Source organism: Hyperolius riggenbachi, chromosome 3 (genome assembly GCF_040937935.1).
Source record: "Hyperolius riggenbachi isolate aHypRig1 chromosome 3, aHypRig1.pri, whole genome shotgun sequence".
Taxonomy (NCBI): Eukaryota; Metazoa; Chordata; class Amphibia; order Anura; family Hyperoliidae; genus Hyperolius; species Hyperolius riggenbachi.
This window is the reverse complement of record NC_090648.1, coordinates 88,006,181-88,021,782: the sequence shown is the minus strand read 5'-3', so window position 1 is coordinate 88,021,782 and position 15,602 is coordinate 88,006,181. Positions and strand designations below refer to the sequence as shown.

The window sequence follows — 15,602 nt, the reverse complement described above, 5'->3', positions numbered from 1 at the left end:
AGGGACAGTCATTGACATGACTGTGTACTTTGTTAAGTGCTGCAGAAGATGTCGACACTACATAAACTCTAAAGGTTCCCATACATCAGATCAACCAAGAGACAGATCTCTCTCTGATGGAATGTATGGGCTGATTCCTGCCCATACACTGCAGGCCAATTCCAGATTGTTTTCAGCATTAAATCTCTCAGACCTTTTTTATTACTTTACAACTTTTGGAATAATAAAAAGTGGTAACTTTACCACCACCACTACCAACTGACAGATCATCAGACTGTTTGCAGCAGCTGAACAGCATAAAGCACACATGGCATGTCGGTCAACCCGGCGCAACCAGTACTTGTGGCCAGACGGGGGAGAGTCAGAGATATCCATTTTCTATTGGCCCTGCCAATGGAAGGGGGGTGGGTCTTACCATTCTTTTTGTTCTGATTGGTGGGGAAGGGGGCTAGAGAGTGAGGAGTGTACCAAACTAAACAGGGGGCTTTCACTGAGAAGCACAGCAGAGCAGGGAGGATGAAAGTGGTGAGAAGGCAACAGTGTACATAATCCAGGCTCCAGCGGCACCTTTGGGACACAGTTGAGCTCTAGGCAATGGCCTAGAGTGTCTGTTGCAAGAAACGGCCCTGCTTCTAACACTAATAACATAGAACACCTTCACAGTATATAATATCAGAGCCCCATGCTTTTATGTGCGAGCACCCGCACTCCCACTGCGTATTGCGTTTGGAGTGGGCGTCTGGTGACCTAATTAACATTGTACCAGGTGCCAAATTTCACTGATTAATTTCTAGGGATCCTGCATTGACTTGCAACTAACTGTGGACATTTTGTGGCTCATTGAACCAAAGCTTTTTAGATAAATGTTTCAGCCAAACAAGGTACACCTCTAATATCTTACCTTCTAACTGCAGGCTTACATGTATCCACCATATCTAGCTGTGGCTAGATAGTGTAATGGTTAAAGGACTTCTGTCGCAAAAATCTTAAAATGTAAAATATATGTAAACAAATACCGTACAATTAAGAAGTACGTTTCTTCCAGAGTAAAATGAGCCATAAATTACTTTTCTCCTATGTTGCTGTCACTTACAGTAGGTACAAGAACTCTGACAGAACTGACAGGTTTTGGACTAGCCCATCTCCTCATGGGGAGTTCACAGGGATTTTTTTATTTTCAAAATGTACTTAGTGAATGGTAGTTGCTCCGTCCAACTGCCAAAAAAAAGTGTGCGGTGAGCAGGGAGGCTGGCCAGCTTCTTTGTATAAATCTTTTTCAGGGAGTGTCTTAAAGGACTTCCGAGGCCAAATGTTAAAAAAAAGTGAAATACCTGGTTCGCTTTTGTAGGCACGGAGGGCGCCGTCCATGCCCTCTGTGCCATTCCGCCGGGTCCCCGCTGCTCAATAGCCCCCCGGGCCGATACCCGACCCCACGACCCGGGTCGGGCTCTTCTGCCTGCACTAATATGGCCACCGGAGCTGGCCGCGGCTGCGCAGTCCGCATAGCCGTGAGTGCCGCTGCGCAGCTCTAGGGCCAGCCCCCCAATCCACGCTACAGGCTGTTTCTTGTTGCATGGATCGGGGGGTTGGCCCTAGGGCTGCGCAGCCATACTCTCGCCTATGCAGACTGCGCAGCCGCGGCCAGCTCCGGCGGCCATATTAGTGCAGGCAGAAGAGCCCGACCCGGGTCGTGGGGTCGGGAGCAGCCCGGGGGGCTATTGAGCGGTGGGGACCCGGCGGAATGGCACGGAGGGCGCGGGCGGTGTCCTCCGTGCCTACAAAAGCGAACCAGGTATTTCACTTTTTTCACATTTGGCCTCGGAAGTCCTTTAAAAAGAATAAAGGCCATGTTGAGAATCCCCTATGGAGAGATGGACTAGCCCAAAGCCTACCGGTAATGTCAGATTTCTACTACTTACTGTAAATGCCAGCAACATACGAGAAAAGTAATTTATGGCTCATTTTACTCAGGAAGAAACATACTTCTTATTTGTATGTGTTTTACATTTTATGATTTTCGCGACAGTTCCTCTGTAAGGGCTCTGCCTCTGACATAGGGAAACTGGGTTCAAATCTTGGCTCTTCCTAATTCAGTAAGTCAGCATCTATTCAGTAAGGTGTTCTTGGGCAAGACTCCCTAACACTGCTACTGAGTGTGTTCTTGTGGCCGCCTTGCAAGTGCTTTGAGTCTGACAGGAGAAAAGCGCTGCACAAATACTGGAATTATTATTTTTCCTTCTCAGTGGTATACAGTATATTCACCTCCTCATCCCTGCGGGAGAAGTTGGAATAGTCAAGACAATAATAGCACAACAGAGCAGCAATCGCTAGGTCATTAAATACTGTGATGATCTTTGCATTGACTTAATACTTTTCATACTTGCCGTACTGCCAGTGCCAGATGAGGCAATTTCCTTCCCTAAAATGCTGTGTACAGAACATCACTGACTGATTCTCACAATGATATGATGCAGCCATCAAAGCCAAGAATGGGGGGAGGGAGTGGAGGGCAGCCTATGTGTAAAAAAAGAATTGTAGCTAATTTAAGCAGGAAATATGTATGAGGGCCCATTCACACTTGAGCAGGAATCGCACGATTCCCACTCAAGGCAAGCCGCTAGTGGTTTTTTTAAAACCGCTGCAGCATGTAACACATGGCAGTGTTTTCACTACCGCGTTTGCGGTCAGCAATAACTGCAAATGTGTTACATGCAGCGGATTGCCGACGATTCGCGATTAGCGTTTAGCAATCGTGATTAGTATGCATAGCACCGCTAATCGTGATCGCATCAAAACCACCGTGTGTCCAGTTATTTTTCCGCGTTAATCGCGGTAAAATCACTCCCGCAAAACGTTTTGCGATTTTAGATGTGAATGGGGCCTAAAGGAAGAATCGTACATAATAAACGTTGTTGATTTCAAAAAGAAAAAATATGTTGGTTTTATAGATGTCACTTTTTATGTGTTTAAAGGACCTCTGTAGCGAAAATCTTAAAATTTAAAATACATGTAAACATATACAAATAAGTGATTACTTTTCTCCTATGTTGCTGTCACTTACAGTAAGTAGTAGAAATCTGACATTACTGACAGATTTTAGACTAGCCCATCTTCTAACGGGGGGTTCTCTTTATTCTTAAAAGCACTTAGTGAATGGCAGTTGCTCCGTCCAACTGCCAAAAAAGTGTGCAGTGAGCAGGGAGGCTGGCCAGCATCTTTGTAAAAATCTTTTTCAAGGATTGTCTTTATAAAGAATAAAGGCCATGCTGAGAATCCCCTGTGACGAGATGGACTAACCCAAAACCTGTCGGTAATGTAAGATTTCTACTACCTACTGTAAGTGACAGTAGCATAGGAGAAAAGTAATTACTTTAACTCTGGAAGAAATGTACTTCTTATTTGGATGTGTTTTAAATTGTAAGATTTTCGCGACAGTTCCTCTTTAAGTGAACAAGTAAAGCTGAAACTGCCAAATATTTAAAGCAGGCCAAGGGAACAAAAGTAAAAAAAAAATACTTACCTAAGTAGTCTGAACCCTCTGGAGAGCGTACGTATTAGTACGCCGTCGGTGAGCTGGGCGCAGGGTGAGCCAAATTACATTTTGTTTGTTTGAACCATAAAGCGTGTGTCTTCCTGCTTTCATGGAAGCAGACAAAGGGTTAACATCCTGTGTTAACAAATTAGCCGCTCTGCCGTGGCAGTCAGCTGACACCGGTGAGAGGTCAAACTACACTTGCAATTAGTCACAGATGAGGAGGGGGGATTAGACAGGCTATACTCTCTAAATACAAGCAGGGTGCATTTCTCTGCGTTTTCCTTCTGTCCTGTGCAAGAATTAGGTCCATTCAGGGCCGGATTTACCATAACCCACTGTAGGCACGTGCCTACAGGCGCCTGATGATAGAAAGGCGACTTACACCGCTACCTGAGTGCCTCCCTTCTTCCCTATGCAACTTACTACTGAGGGTACCTCTGGCTACCTAATACCTACCAAGGGGCATCTGTAGCTACCTATAACAGGTAAGGGAAGAAAGGGAGAAGTGACAGCTGGGACAGCCAGCACACTTGCGGTGCAGTGCAGCAGGGGGTTGTAGGTTCATTGATGGTGAAGTCTAGGGTGCCAGGACATCTGTGGCTATAGGCTACTGTGATGTAAATCCGGGTCTGGGTCCACTTTAAGGTTAAAGGACCATTATCGCGAAAAGTGTAAAAATGTAAAATATACGTAAACATATACAAATGAGAAGTGTGTTTCTTCCAGAGTAAAATGATCGTTAAATTACTTTTCTCCTATGTTGCTGTCACTTACAGTAAGCAGTAGAAATCTGACAGAACCGACAGGTTTTGGACTAGTCCATCTCTTCATGGGGGATTCTCTGCATGGCCTTTATTTCTAAAGAGACAATCCCTGAAAAGTATTTATGTAAAGATGCAGACCGCCCCCCTACCTGTCTGCACACTTTTTTGGAAGTTGGGCAGAGCAACTGCCATTGACTAAGTGCTTTTGAAAATAAAGAAAACCCTTAGAATCCCCTATGAGGAGATGGACTAGTCCAAAACCTGTCGGTAATGTCAGATTTCTACTACCTACAGTAAGTGACAGCAACATAGGAGAAAAGTAATTTATGGCTCATTTTACTCAGGAAGAAACGTACTTCTTATTTGTATGTGTTTACGTTATATTACATTTTTACGATTTTCGCGATAGGCATCCTTTAAACAGCCCTCCTCCCTTCCCCCACTTCAGCTGTCCTGCTGTCCAATAGGTCACCTGTCTATAAAATCCAGAGTGACTCAGGAGCTGTGTTGGGCAAGAGAGCGATGCTGTGTTGGTTGGGGGTGGAATAAAACCCAGGAAAGGCTGTCAGTTGGAGAAGTTAGGGACGTAAGCCAGCAGAGCACATCTGGCTTCTAAAAAGTGATTGAAGCTTATGCGGCGCCCGTATTCCGCACATGCTTTTAGTTGATTAAAGAGCACAGAGCCGCAAGGTTCACTTTAAGCTTGTGCTGAACCCTCTACATTAAAACCGCGTTTTACATTATTAGCCAACCGAAGCCGGAGAGGAAATGAGAAGTCAGATTGGCTAGCCAGATAATGAACATGATATCAGCTTCATTCCAAAAGCCAAGTAATTATGCAGCTAGACTATGCATATTACTCTGTGGCTGATGGCTGTGGGGCAGAGGCGGCGTGTGGCGATGGGTGTCAGTGCATACTGGGATTTGTAGTCTCACAGTGACTGAAGGGCCCTCCGAGCCCCGGTAAACGCAGCATTGTAATATGGCAGGAGATACGCCATCTCCGCAATGGCTGGGTATAATTAGTTCCCAGATTTGCAGCCTCAGGTGGCTCAGGAGCAGGATGCAGAGTTTATCCATCTGAGTAGGCCCGACACGTCACCATGACAACCACCTGAGCCCCCCCATCGACAGAAAAAGAATGAGCGGGAGACAAAGACAGGAGAAAAAAAAAGAAAAGACTGTTAGCTAAAGACAGATTAAGCTGTGTTCTCGATGGGAGTGTACGGTCACAGACAGGCAGGGTTTACTGAATATACGTATTGCACAGGATAACCTGGGCAGCAGCATGATACTTCCTGGCTGTAAAAGTGTCCCAAAGACAGTAACTTTAGCCTGGGGCATAACTACAAATCATTGCCCCCCCCCCCTCCCTCACACCTCTGTCCCCATGGTTACATCCCTGACTTCAAGTGATCTTAGGCAGCAGTGAAGGAAGACATTGATTTGTTTCTCCACCCCCCCCCCCCCCCCCCCCACACACACACACACACACACGTGTCTTCTATTGGATATTGACAAATTAGCATTCTTTATAAAGACAACTTTTCTGTAAATGTTAAGCTCTGATATAGGACACAGGTAGAGCTACAGACTAAAAGGCCCCAGAGTGAATTCTGGGCCTTCGACCCACTCCCCTATTGCCAATTGTACCCTCTCGCTCAGGGGCATAATGATAGCTGCTATGACCCCCACAGTCAAGGGGAGGGGTGGCGATCGGAAAGAAGAGTCAAAAGAGAGGAAGTTCTCCTGATTATTCACTCAAATGTTATGGGAGAACTGGGACTGACCTCTCATGTTTTCTCGATCCTTGAATGTATGTTCATTTCCTTTAGTAGGAGGTGCATACACTGTGCTCCTATGCTGTATTACTACTTCCTAACAACTTTACCACCACTTCTTTACATACATCCGTATCCTTTTTCATTTTGGGCCTTTGGAAGTACTACGGATATTTGGTCCAATTTATCAGGCCTATTCTCCTGTATGGCTCTCGCTTGTTTGTTTTTATTTTCACTTAGTGCTCCCAATAGATCCTACAGTCGTGTTTACTCATGCTTGTTGGCGTATTTTTGTCAATAAATGTGTAGTTGCACCCTGTCACAGATTTTTGTCCAAGGGGCCAGGGGCGTAACTACAAATCACCGGGCCCCCTGCGAAACTTTGGATGGCTCCCCTCCTGAATAAAATCCCCCTCGCCCCTCCCCCCCCCCCTCCTCCTTTTTTCTGCACAGGTAAAGTGAGAACCAATGTTATTCAATTGGCTAGTGCACACTTGGATGTGTTTTCCCCATGCAGATAAAAACAAACAGTGGTGAAGCACTGCTGACATTTTCTCTATCAATTACATTAGTTTCTGTGATAAAACGTGAGCGTTTTCACACAAACAGACACACATGGGGCTTGATTCACTAAACCGTGATAACTCAAATATCACACCTTATCAAATATATCAGACCTTATCATTGTTAACACGCCTTATCAGAGTAGCATAGTGAGCGGTACGAACCCGAAGGGACTCAGGGCAGGACGAGTGCCATTGCCAATTAGCAGCCATACGTTCGTAGTGCTCGCTGTGCTATTCTGATAAGGCGTGTTCACTTTGATAAGGTGTGATAACTTTGATAAGGTGTGATATTTCAGTTATCACGGTTTAGTGAATCAAGCCCATGGTGTGCAGAAAACACATACCGAAAACCGCCAGATGAGTGTGCTCCCAGCCTCAGCTTATTGACTGCCTCTGCAGCCTTCTCCAGCATCATTACAGTACACAGCACTTGGGAAGGGGTAGAGAGGCTGGGGGCGGGGTGCTGTATACAAGAGCCTACTGAACACTGAATAGGGACTGTCTACAAATCTTTGTTTTTAAAACTTTGCATGAGTCCTTATCAGTGGCTGAGCAGATGCAGTCATTAGAACAACTGTGCAGAGAGCAGACAGTTTTTTTTTCTCTCCATGCCCTTAGTTGTCAGTCTCTCAGGTCAGGGCCCCCTGTGGCCTCTAGGCCCACCTGCGGCTGCATTCCTTGCAGGGTCTATTGTTACGTCCCTGCAAGGGGCCCTGCTTTTGCACTTTACCTGCGACCTTTAGCATGTTATGGAAGGCTTTACCCGTTTTTTTGGCCACTAGGTGGTGTTATTTTTCATCACCTGGTCGCCATATTAGCGAATGCTTTTTACAATAGCAATGCCTGTTAGCAGGTAAGCACAGGCAAATTGCATTACGACTTACAGGTGTAACAGTAACGCATATATGCATAATCATATACGCGTCCGCATTTGGATCACATATGCATTCCAAATGTACCCCATCAACGGAAATGGTAGGCAAATTTTCGTGACGTTTGCAGAAGTCAGGGTATTTACCCAGGATGCTCTATAGCTGCCATTAGCCTCCGTAGAAGCGCTGTGACGTGCGAAACGGCCGTCAGGCAACCAGTGCCCTGCACCCACCACCCTACTGCTGCCCGCCAAGACCGGTATGTGCACCTCCATTGTTTGTTTCTGCTCAAGCTAATGCATTTGAAATTGCTGTTCAAGCACACCATTACCACAATAAATCAGCCATCTGCAGTGCCAACCTTTTCCTTATTGCCTCTCCCCATCTATACACATGTCTATCTCATCATGTCACAAATCCCCTCGGGTGTACATTATATTATTATGGTACGGTAAAAGGTTGTGAAAATTCTGGAGATTTTGAAAATCGAATTATTATGTTGATTGTTTGTTTTAATATATGTGCTATTAAGTTTTGCTGGTTGCTCCTGTGATGCCAGGTGTAATCTTGGCCTGGAAATGAGATGTGGTGCTCCTGTGCTCACCAGAAGGCGCATCATTTAATGCCTTGTGTGGCATCGCATTTTGATCTTGGACCTAATCTCGCAGTGGCAATCAACTTGGAGCTGGCAGGTAGGTACAGAGATCCAGCCCAATTCATTTATCTATGTGGCCATGGTGACCAGAAGGGTGGCCAGTACAGAGGGATCATAAATTCAAGAGAACACTTCACATTCAGCGTTTGATTCGAGCACTTCTGTGCGTATCAGCAGCATATCGTATTCCTTGGCCACGGTTTCCATAGCTCAAATGCCGCTTTTTCTGACAGTGCCACCACACAAGTGCTGGCATGAGATGGTTTGACACAGAGTGTCAGGCTGCTGCACACAATGCACAGATGCCAACCCCAAATTCACACTTATGGCTTGGAAAAGGCAGCCAGAATCTACAAATAAGATTTTAATGAGCATAGGGAGACAATGACAGCAATGTTTTTATGCAAAGTAATGTCATGTTTTTCTTAAAGCAAAACTAAAACCAAAAAAAAAACAAAAAAACAACGTATGATATAATGAATTGTATGTGTAGTATGGATACTGAAAAGAACATTAGTAATAAAGAACAGAGTCTGATTTTGTTTTCCAGTACATGAAGAGTTAAGAAACTTCAGAGTCTCATATGTTTATTTTCAGTTATAGGGGTTCTGTGGCATGGTTAAAAAAACAAAAACTGACATTTACCTGGGGCTTCTATCGGCCCCCTGCAGCTGTCCTGTCCCACGCCATCCTCCTCTGATCCTCTGTTCCCTGCCACCAGTCCCGGTCTAATTATGCCTGTAACTAGACTGCGGCCATGCTTGCTCCTACGTGTGTCATCGGGAGCTTACTGCGCAGGCACAGTACAAGAAAATGTCATACTACGCCTGCGCAGTAAGCTCCCAATGACGCGCTTGGGAGCGAGCAGTATTCATCTAGTTTAATTAGTAATTAGACCGGTGGACCGGCGGTGGGGAACGGAGGATTGTAGGAGGATGGCGTGGACATGACAGCTGCAGGGGGTCGATAGAAGCCCCAGGTAAGTGTCAGTTTTTGTTTTTTTAAACATGCCACAGAACCCCTTTAAATAGCTGCTTTTTTTAAACAACATTGCATAATTCTGTCATATCTGTAGTTTAGAAACCACACTGTCTTTTAAGCTATAAAACAAAGCAGAAATAATGAACCTTTGAACTTTCCTGCAGTAAAACTTTCTCTCACTGTTCTCTCTCTCTGTCTCTCACTGTCTCTCGGCTGTTTAAAGTGAATCTGAAGGGAAATGTAAAACAAAAACAGATCCTTACCTAAGGAGAGGGAAGCCTCTGGGTCCTATAGAGCCTTCCTGTTCTCCTCCCAGTCTCTTCTTCGTTCCCCCACCGGCATCTTGGTTTAAATCTCCCGCCACGGGAGACTTCAGCAGTCTTCGGATGCACTCGGGCTTCTGAAGACAGGCGGCTCTGTACTGTGCATATGCTTGTGCGTGAGAGAGGGCGCTTACGCCTGAGCGCTTCCGAAGACTGCTGAAGCCAGCCCAACCCGGAAGAGAGCAGTCTATGCCCCATGGGTCGTAGACTGCTACCGGCGGAGTCTGCGGGGGAATGTGGAGACTGGGAAGGCTCAGGCTTAAATTTCCCTTCAGACTCAGGCTTCAGAAAGCAGGACTGTATTCGACCTAAGTTGGGTCGGAGAGCTCAGAGAAGCTCTTTTGCATAGAGAACAACTGAAGTTTATAAACTCTTCATGTACTGGAAAACAATATCAGACTCTTTTCTTTGCTACCAATGTTCTATTTCTTAGCTGTACTACACATACAATGCATCATCTCATAAGTTTATTTTTGCTTCAGGTTTGCCTTAAAGCAAACCTATATCCATCCACACAACATACTAATGCTATTGCTTAAAGGTGTATCCTGGTCTCTCAAAGGGGTACAGCAATGTACCAATTATTATTTATCTTTTTATTTTTTCTGGTTGAATTTGATGGACAAGAGTCTCTGGTTGAACTTGATGGACAGGTGTCTCTGGTAGAACTTGATGGACAGGCGTCTCTGGTAGAACTTGATGGACAGGTGTCTCTGGTAGAACTTGATGGACAGGTGTCTCTGGTAGAACTTGATGGACAGGTGTCTCTGGTTGAACTTGATGGACAGGTGTCTCTGGTTGAACTTGATGGACAGGGGTCTCTGGTTGAACTTTAATGGACAGGTGTCTCTGGTTGAACTTGATGGACAGGTGTCTCTGGTTGAACTTGATAGACAGGTGTCTCTGGTTGAACTGGATGGACAGGTGTCTCTGGTTGGACTTGATGGACAGGTGTCTCTGGTAGAACTTGATGGACAGGTGTCTCTGGTTGAACCTGATGGACAGGTGTCTCTGGTAGAACTTGATGGACAGGTGTCTCTGGTAGAACTTGATGAACAGGTGTCTCTGGTAGAACTTGATGGACAGGTGTCTCTGGTAGAACTTGATGGACAGGTGTCTCTAGTTGAACCTGATGGACAGGTGTCTCTGGTAGAACTTGATGGACAGGTGTCTCTGGTAGAACTTGATGGACAGGTGTCTCTGCTTGAACTTGATGTTTCTCTCTGCTCTATTAGATACACAACAGCATAATAACCTTAAAATAAATAAAATTCTCTGTTACATCTGATACAAATCCTGCTATAAAACAGCAATGTTTCTACTGCCTGCTTTCATGGATAATGGTCAGCACCACGGACAGAGGATAATGTTGAGTAATATGCACAGTCCTGACAGATGAGAGAGAATTAGACAGGCTGAACTTTTTAATACATACAGGGTGCATTTCTATATGTTTCCTTCTGCTCTGTGCAAGAGTTCAGGTCCACTTTAAAATAAATTAGATATTAAATATATGGATTATTCTATTCAGAGTCATTAGCAAAAGATGTAGCATAATGCTCAGCGCTAAGTACTGGGGATCATACTCAGCATTAAAGATTAAAGTACTGCATCGTGGAGAATAATGTTTAGTGTAAAAAAAAATGGGGGGAATACATTTCAGTATAATGAACGATAGTATGCAAAATTCTACAGGAGAGAATTTATCCCCTCGAACAGAGGGCAAAGCACAGCACCAAAAACAGCACCAAAAACAGAGGTGCGCAGCACCATGGACAGAGGGCAATGCACAGCACCATGGACAGAGGGCAAAGCACAGCATCAAAAACAGAGGTGCACAGCACCATGGATGAAGGGCAATGCACAGCACCATGGATGGAGGGCAATGCACAGCACCATGGATGGAGGGCAATGCACAGCACCATGGACGGAGGGCAATGCACAGCACCATGGACGGAGGGCAATGCACAGCACCATGGATGGAGGGCAATGCACAGCACCATGGATGGAGGGCAATGCACAGCACCATGGACAGAGGGCAATGCACAGCACCATGGACAGAGGGCAATGCACAGCACCATGGATGGAGGGCAATGCACAGCACCATGGACAGAGGGCAATGCACAGCACCATAAACAGAGGGCAAAGCACAGCACCATGGACAGAGGGCAATACACAGCACCATAAACAGAGGGCAAAGCACAGCACCATGGACAGAGGGCAATGCACAGCACCATAAACAGAGGGCAAAGCACAGCACCATGAACAGAAGGCAATGCACAGCACTATAAACAGAGGGCAAAGCACAACACCATAAACAGAGGGCAATGGACAGCACCATGGACAGAGGGCAATGCACAGCACCATGGACAGAGGGCAATGTACAGCACCATGGACAGAGGGCAATGCACAGCACTATAAACAGAGGGCAATGAGCACCATGGACAGAGAGCATGTGCACTGGGGATAATGCACAGCACCATGGACAGAGAGCATGTGCACTGGGGATAATGCACAGCACCATAGACAGAGCATGTACACTGGGGATAATGATCAGCCCCATGGACAGAGCATGTGCACTGGAGATAATGATCAGCACCATGGACAGAGCATGTGCACTGGAGATAATGATCAGCACCATGGAAAGAGTAATATGCACAGAGAACGGTTGTCAGCACCATGGACAGAGAATATATAAAGAGGATAATGGTCAGCACCACAGACAGAGGGTAATGTTCAGTAATATCCACAGAAGCTAATGGTCAACACCATGGACAGAGTATATGCGCTGAGGAAACCGGTCAGCACCACTGACATAACAGAGGATAAACATGCACAGGGGATAATGCTCTGAACCACAGAGAGAGGATAATGTTCAGTGATATGCACAGTGGATAATGGTCAGCACCAAGGACAGAGGATACACACAGAGGCTGATGCTCAGCACCACACACAGAGGACAGTGGTTAGTAACATGTGCAGAGAATAATGCTCAGCACCATAGACAGAGGATAACAGCGGATGATGCTCAGCAGCACCACACACAGAAAATAGCGGTTAGTAACATGTATAGAGAATAATGGTCAGCACCATGGACAGTGGATAATGTTCAGTAATATGCACAGTGGATAATGGTCAGCACCACGGACAGAGGATAATGTCCAGTAATACGCACAGTGGATAATGGTCAGCACCACGGACAGAGGATAATGTTTACCATCATGAGAGATAGTACTCAGCATAATAGATAGAGTACCGTATAAGCACATTTTCAGGACCATGGACAAATACCATGGAAGAGACACTAGTAGGATGTAACAGCAAAGCTCTGTAACATTTAAAGAGACACTGAAGCGAGAATAATTCTCGCTTCAGAGCTCATAGTTAGCAGGGGCACGTGTGCCCCGGCTAAAACGCCGGTATCCCGCGGCTAAACGGGGGTCCCTTCACCCCCCCCCCCCCCCCCCCCGCAAATTGAACGACCAAAATGGTCGTAGATTTTGCTGCTCCTAGAGGCAGGGCTAGGGCTAATGGCTGCAGCCCTGCCTTACAGCGCGTCTATCAGCGGCGCATCGCGGCCTCTCCCCCGCCCCTCTCAGTGAAGGAAGACTGAGAGGGGCGGGGGAGAGGCGGAGATACGCGCTGACAGATGCGCGTGGGGCAGGGCTGCGGTGGTTAGCCCTGCCTCAATCAGGAAGAGATCCCCGGCTGCACGGGTGGGATTTCAGGGGGTAATGGACCCCCATTTAGCTGCGGGATATCGGCGTTTTAGCAGGGGCACACATGCCCCTGCTAACTATGAGCTCTGAAACGAGATTTATTCTCGCTCCAGAGTCTCTTTAAGGATCATATTATCTAAAGTTGGTGGATCTTAAAGGAGTTATCCGGGCTATAGAAAGAAAATAAACGCTTCTTACCGGGGGCTTCCTCCAGCCCCAAGCTCCCAGAACCTCCCTCGCCGCACCTCTGCGCGCAGCCGTTCGCCGGAGCTCCGTCCCGGTCCCCGGCGATGGCGTCAGAGCGACCTCCAGGTCGCTCTGTACTGCGCCTGTGCGAGCGGCGCTGTCAATCACCGCCACGTGGGCTGGAGCGGACTGTGCTTCCTCCTTTAAAGGAATCTATCAGGATTGAAAATACAGTTTTAATTTGCTTTTAGGAGATGCAAGGTCTAGCCATGACTAATTTCACTACTTAAAGGACCACTATTGTGAACAATTGTAAAATGTCAAATACAAGCATAGGGGGTGTACGTTTGTCCCTTTGTAAAATGCACTATGACTTGCTTTTCACCTATGTCACTGTCACTTACAGTAAGTAGTAAAAATCTAGTCGATCTCCTCATGAGGGATTCTCAGGATTCACTTTTTTCTTCACAAAAGCACTCCCTTGGAAAGGATATACACAAACATGCTGGCCTCCCTACTCATCTGCATATTTTTGAAAATAAAAATAAACTTTCTTGAGAATCCTCCTGTTAGGAAATGGACAAGTCCAAAACCAGTCAAAACCCAAACCAGATTTATCACAACTCGGTAATTTAAGCCTAATCACAGAACTCTCTGCATTGGACCAATCAGGGAATGCAGAATTTTTCGGCAAAAATTGGATTGCCGCTGTAACTTTAGATCAATCACAAGATTCCGTTTTTTTCCGAATTTTTTTGTTGTTGTCATATTTTGCATTCTCTGATACAAAAAAAAATAAAAATAAAATAAAATACTCATCAGAAAAACAGAAAATCGGGAAAACAGACATCATAAAAAGGGAAATCGAAAAAAAAAACATAATCGGAAACATGGGAAATCTCAAAAATGGAAATCGGAAACTTGCATTGGTGGAAATCGGAATTTTCCACGGAATTGGAAATGGGCATTTCCGACCATCCCTAATATGAACCAACAACTGTGGGCACTGCTAGTTACGCTAGTTACGCTACCTAATTTACATTGTTATGTAAATTAACACAGTAGCGGCTGTGAGTGAAGTATCGCGGTAGTGATAATTCACTCAAGCAGAGCCACCCGCAGTTAATGTTATGTGCATTGCTAAGGAAGCAATGCGTGTAACTAAGTAAGGCACTCTCCTCACATGGCAACGAGCACTGCTATGTAAGGTGTGCATAGGGCGCACTACGGCTCATGAATCAAGCCCATTATCCTGTAGCGGTGCTGTCAGTCACTCATTATCCTGTAGCGGTGCTGTCAGTCACTCATTATTCTGTAGCGGTGCTGTCAGTCACTCATTATTCTGTAGCGGTGCTGTCAGTCACTCATCCTGTAGTGGTGCTGTCAGTCACTCATTATCCTGTAGCGGTGCTGTCAGTCACTCATTATTCTGTAGCGGTGCTGTCAGTCACTCATTATTCTGTAGCGGTGCTGTCAGTCACTCATTATTCTGTAGCGGTGCTGTCAGTCACTCATCCTGTAGCGGTGCTGTCAGTCACATATTATTCTGTAGCGGTGCTGTCAGTCACTCATTATCCTGTAGCGGTGCTATCAGACACTCATTATTCTGTAGCGGTGCTGTCATTCACTCATTATTCTGTAGCGTTGCTGTCAGTCACTCATTATCCTGTAGCGCTGCTGTCAGCCACTCATTATCCTGTAGCGCTGCTGTCAGCCACTCATTATTCAGTAGTGGTGCTGTCAATCACTCATTATCCTGTAACGTTGCTGTTAGTCACCCATTATTCTGTAGCGCTGCTGTCAGCCACTCATTATCCTGTAGCGGTGCTGTCAATCACTCATTATCCTGTAGCGGTGTTGTCAGTCACTCATTATTCTGTAGCGGTGCTGTCAGTCACTCATTATTCAGTAGCGGTGCTGTCAGTCACTCATTATTCAGTAGCAATGCTGTCAGTCACTCATTATCCTGTAGCGGTGCTGTCAGTCACTCATTATCCTGTAGCGGTGCTGTCAGTCACTCATTATTCTGTAGCGGTGCTGTCAGTCACTCAATATTTTGTAGCGGTGCTGTCAGTCACTCATTATCCTGTAGCGGTGCTGTCAGTCACTCATTATCCTGTAGCGGTGCTGTCAGTCACTCATTATCCTGTAGCGGTGCTATCACTCACTCATTGTTCTGTAGCGGTGCTGTCAGTCACTCATTATTCAGTAGCGGTGCTG

General features: G+C 45.9%; 1 protein-coding gene across 1 annotated transcript in view; it reads right to left on the bottom strand.

Annotated features, from left to right (window-relative positions):
- Positions 1 to 9,891: 9,891 nt before the first annotated feature.
- The window catches only part of LOC137562178 (osteocalcin 2-like), an 86,199-nt gene continuing 80,488 nt past the window's right edge, over positions 9,892 to 15,602 (bottom strand). Inside the window, exon 3 of the mRNA XM_068273511.1 lies at positions 9,892 to 10,705. Coding sequence (XP_068129612.1) covers positions 10,074 to 10,705 — 632 coding nt within the window. The 3' untranslated portion in view covers positions 9,892 to 10,073. The remainder of the gene's footprint in view (positions 10,706 to 15,602) is intronic.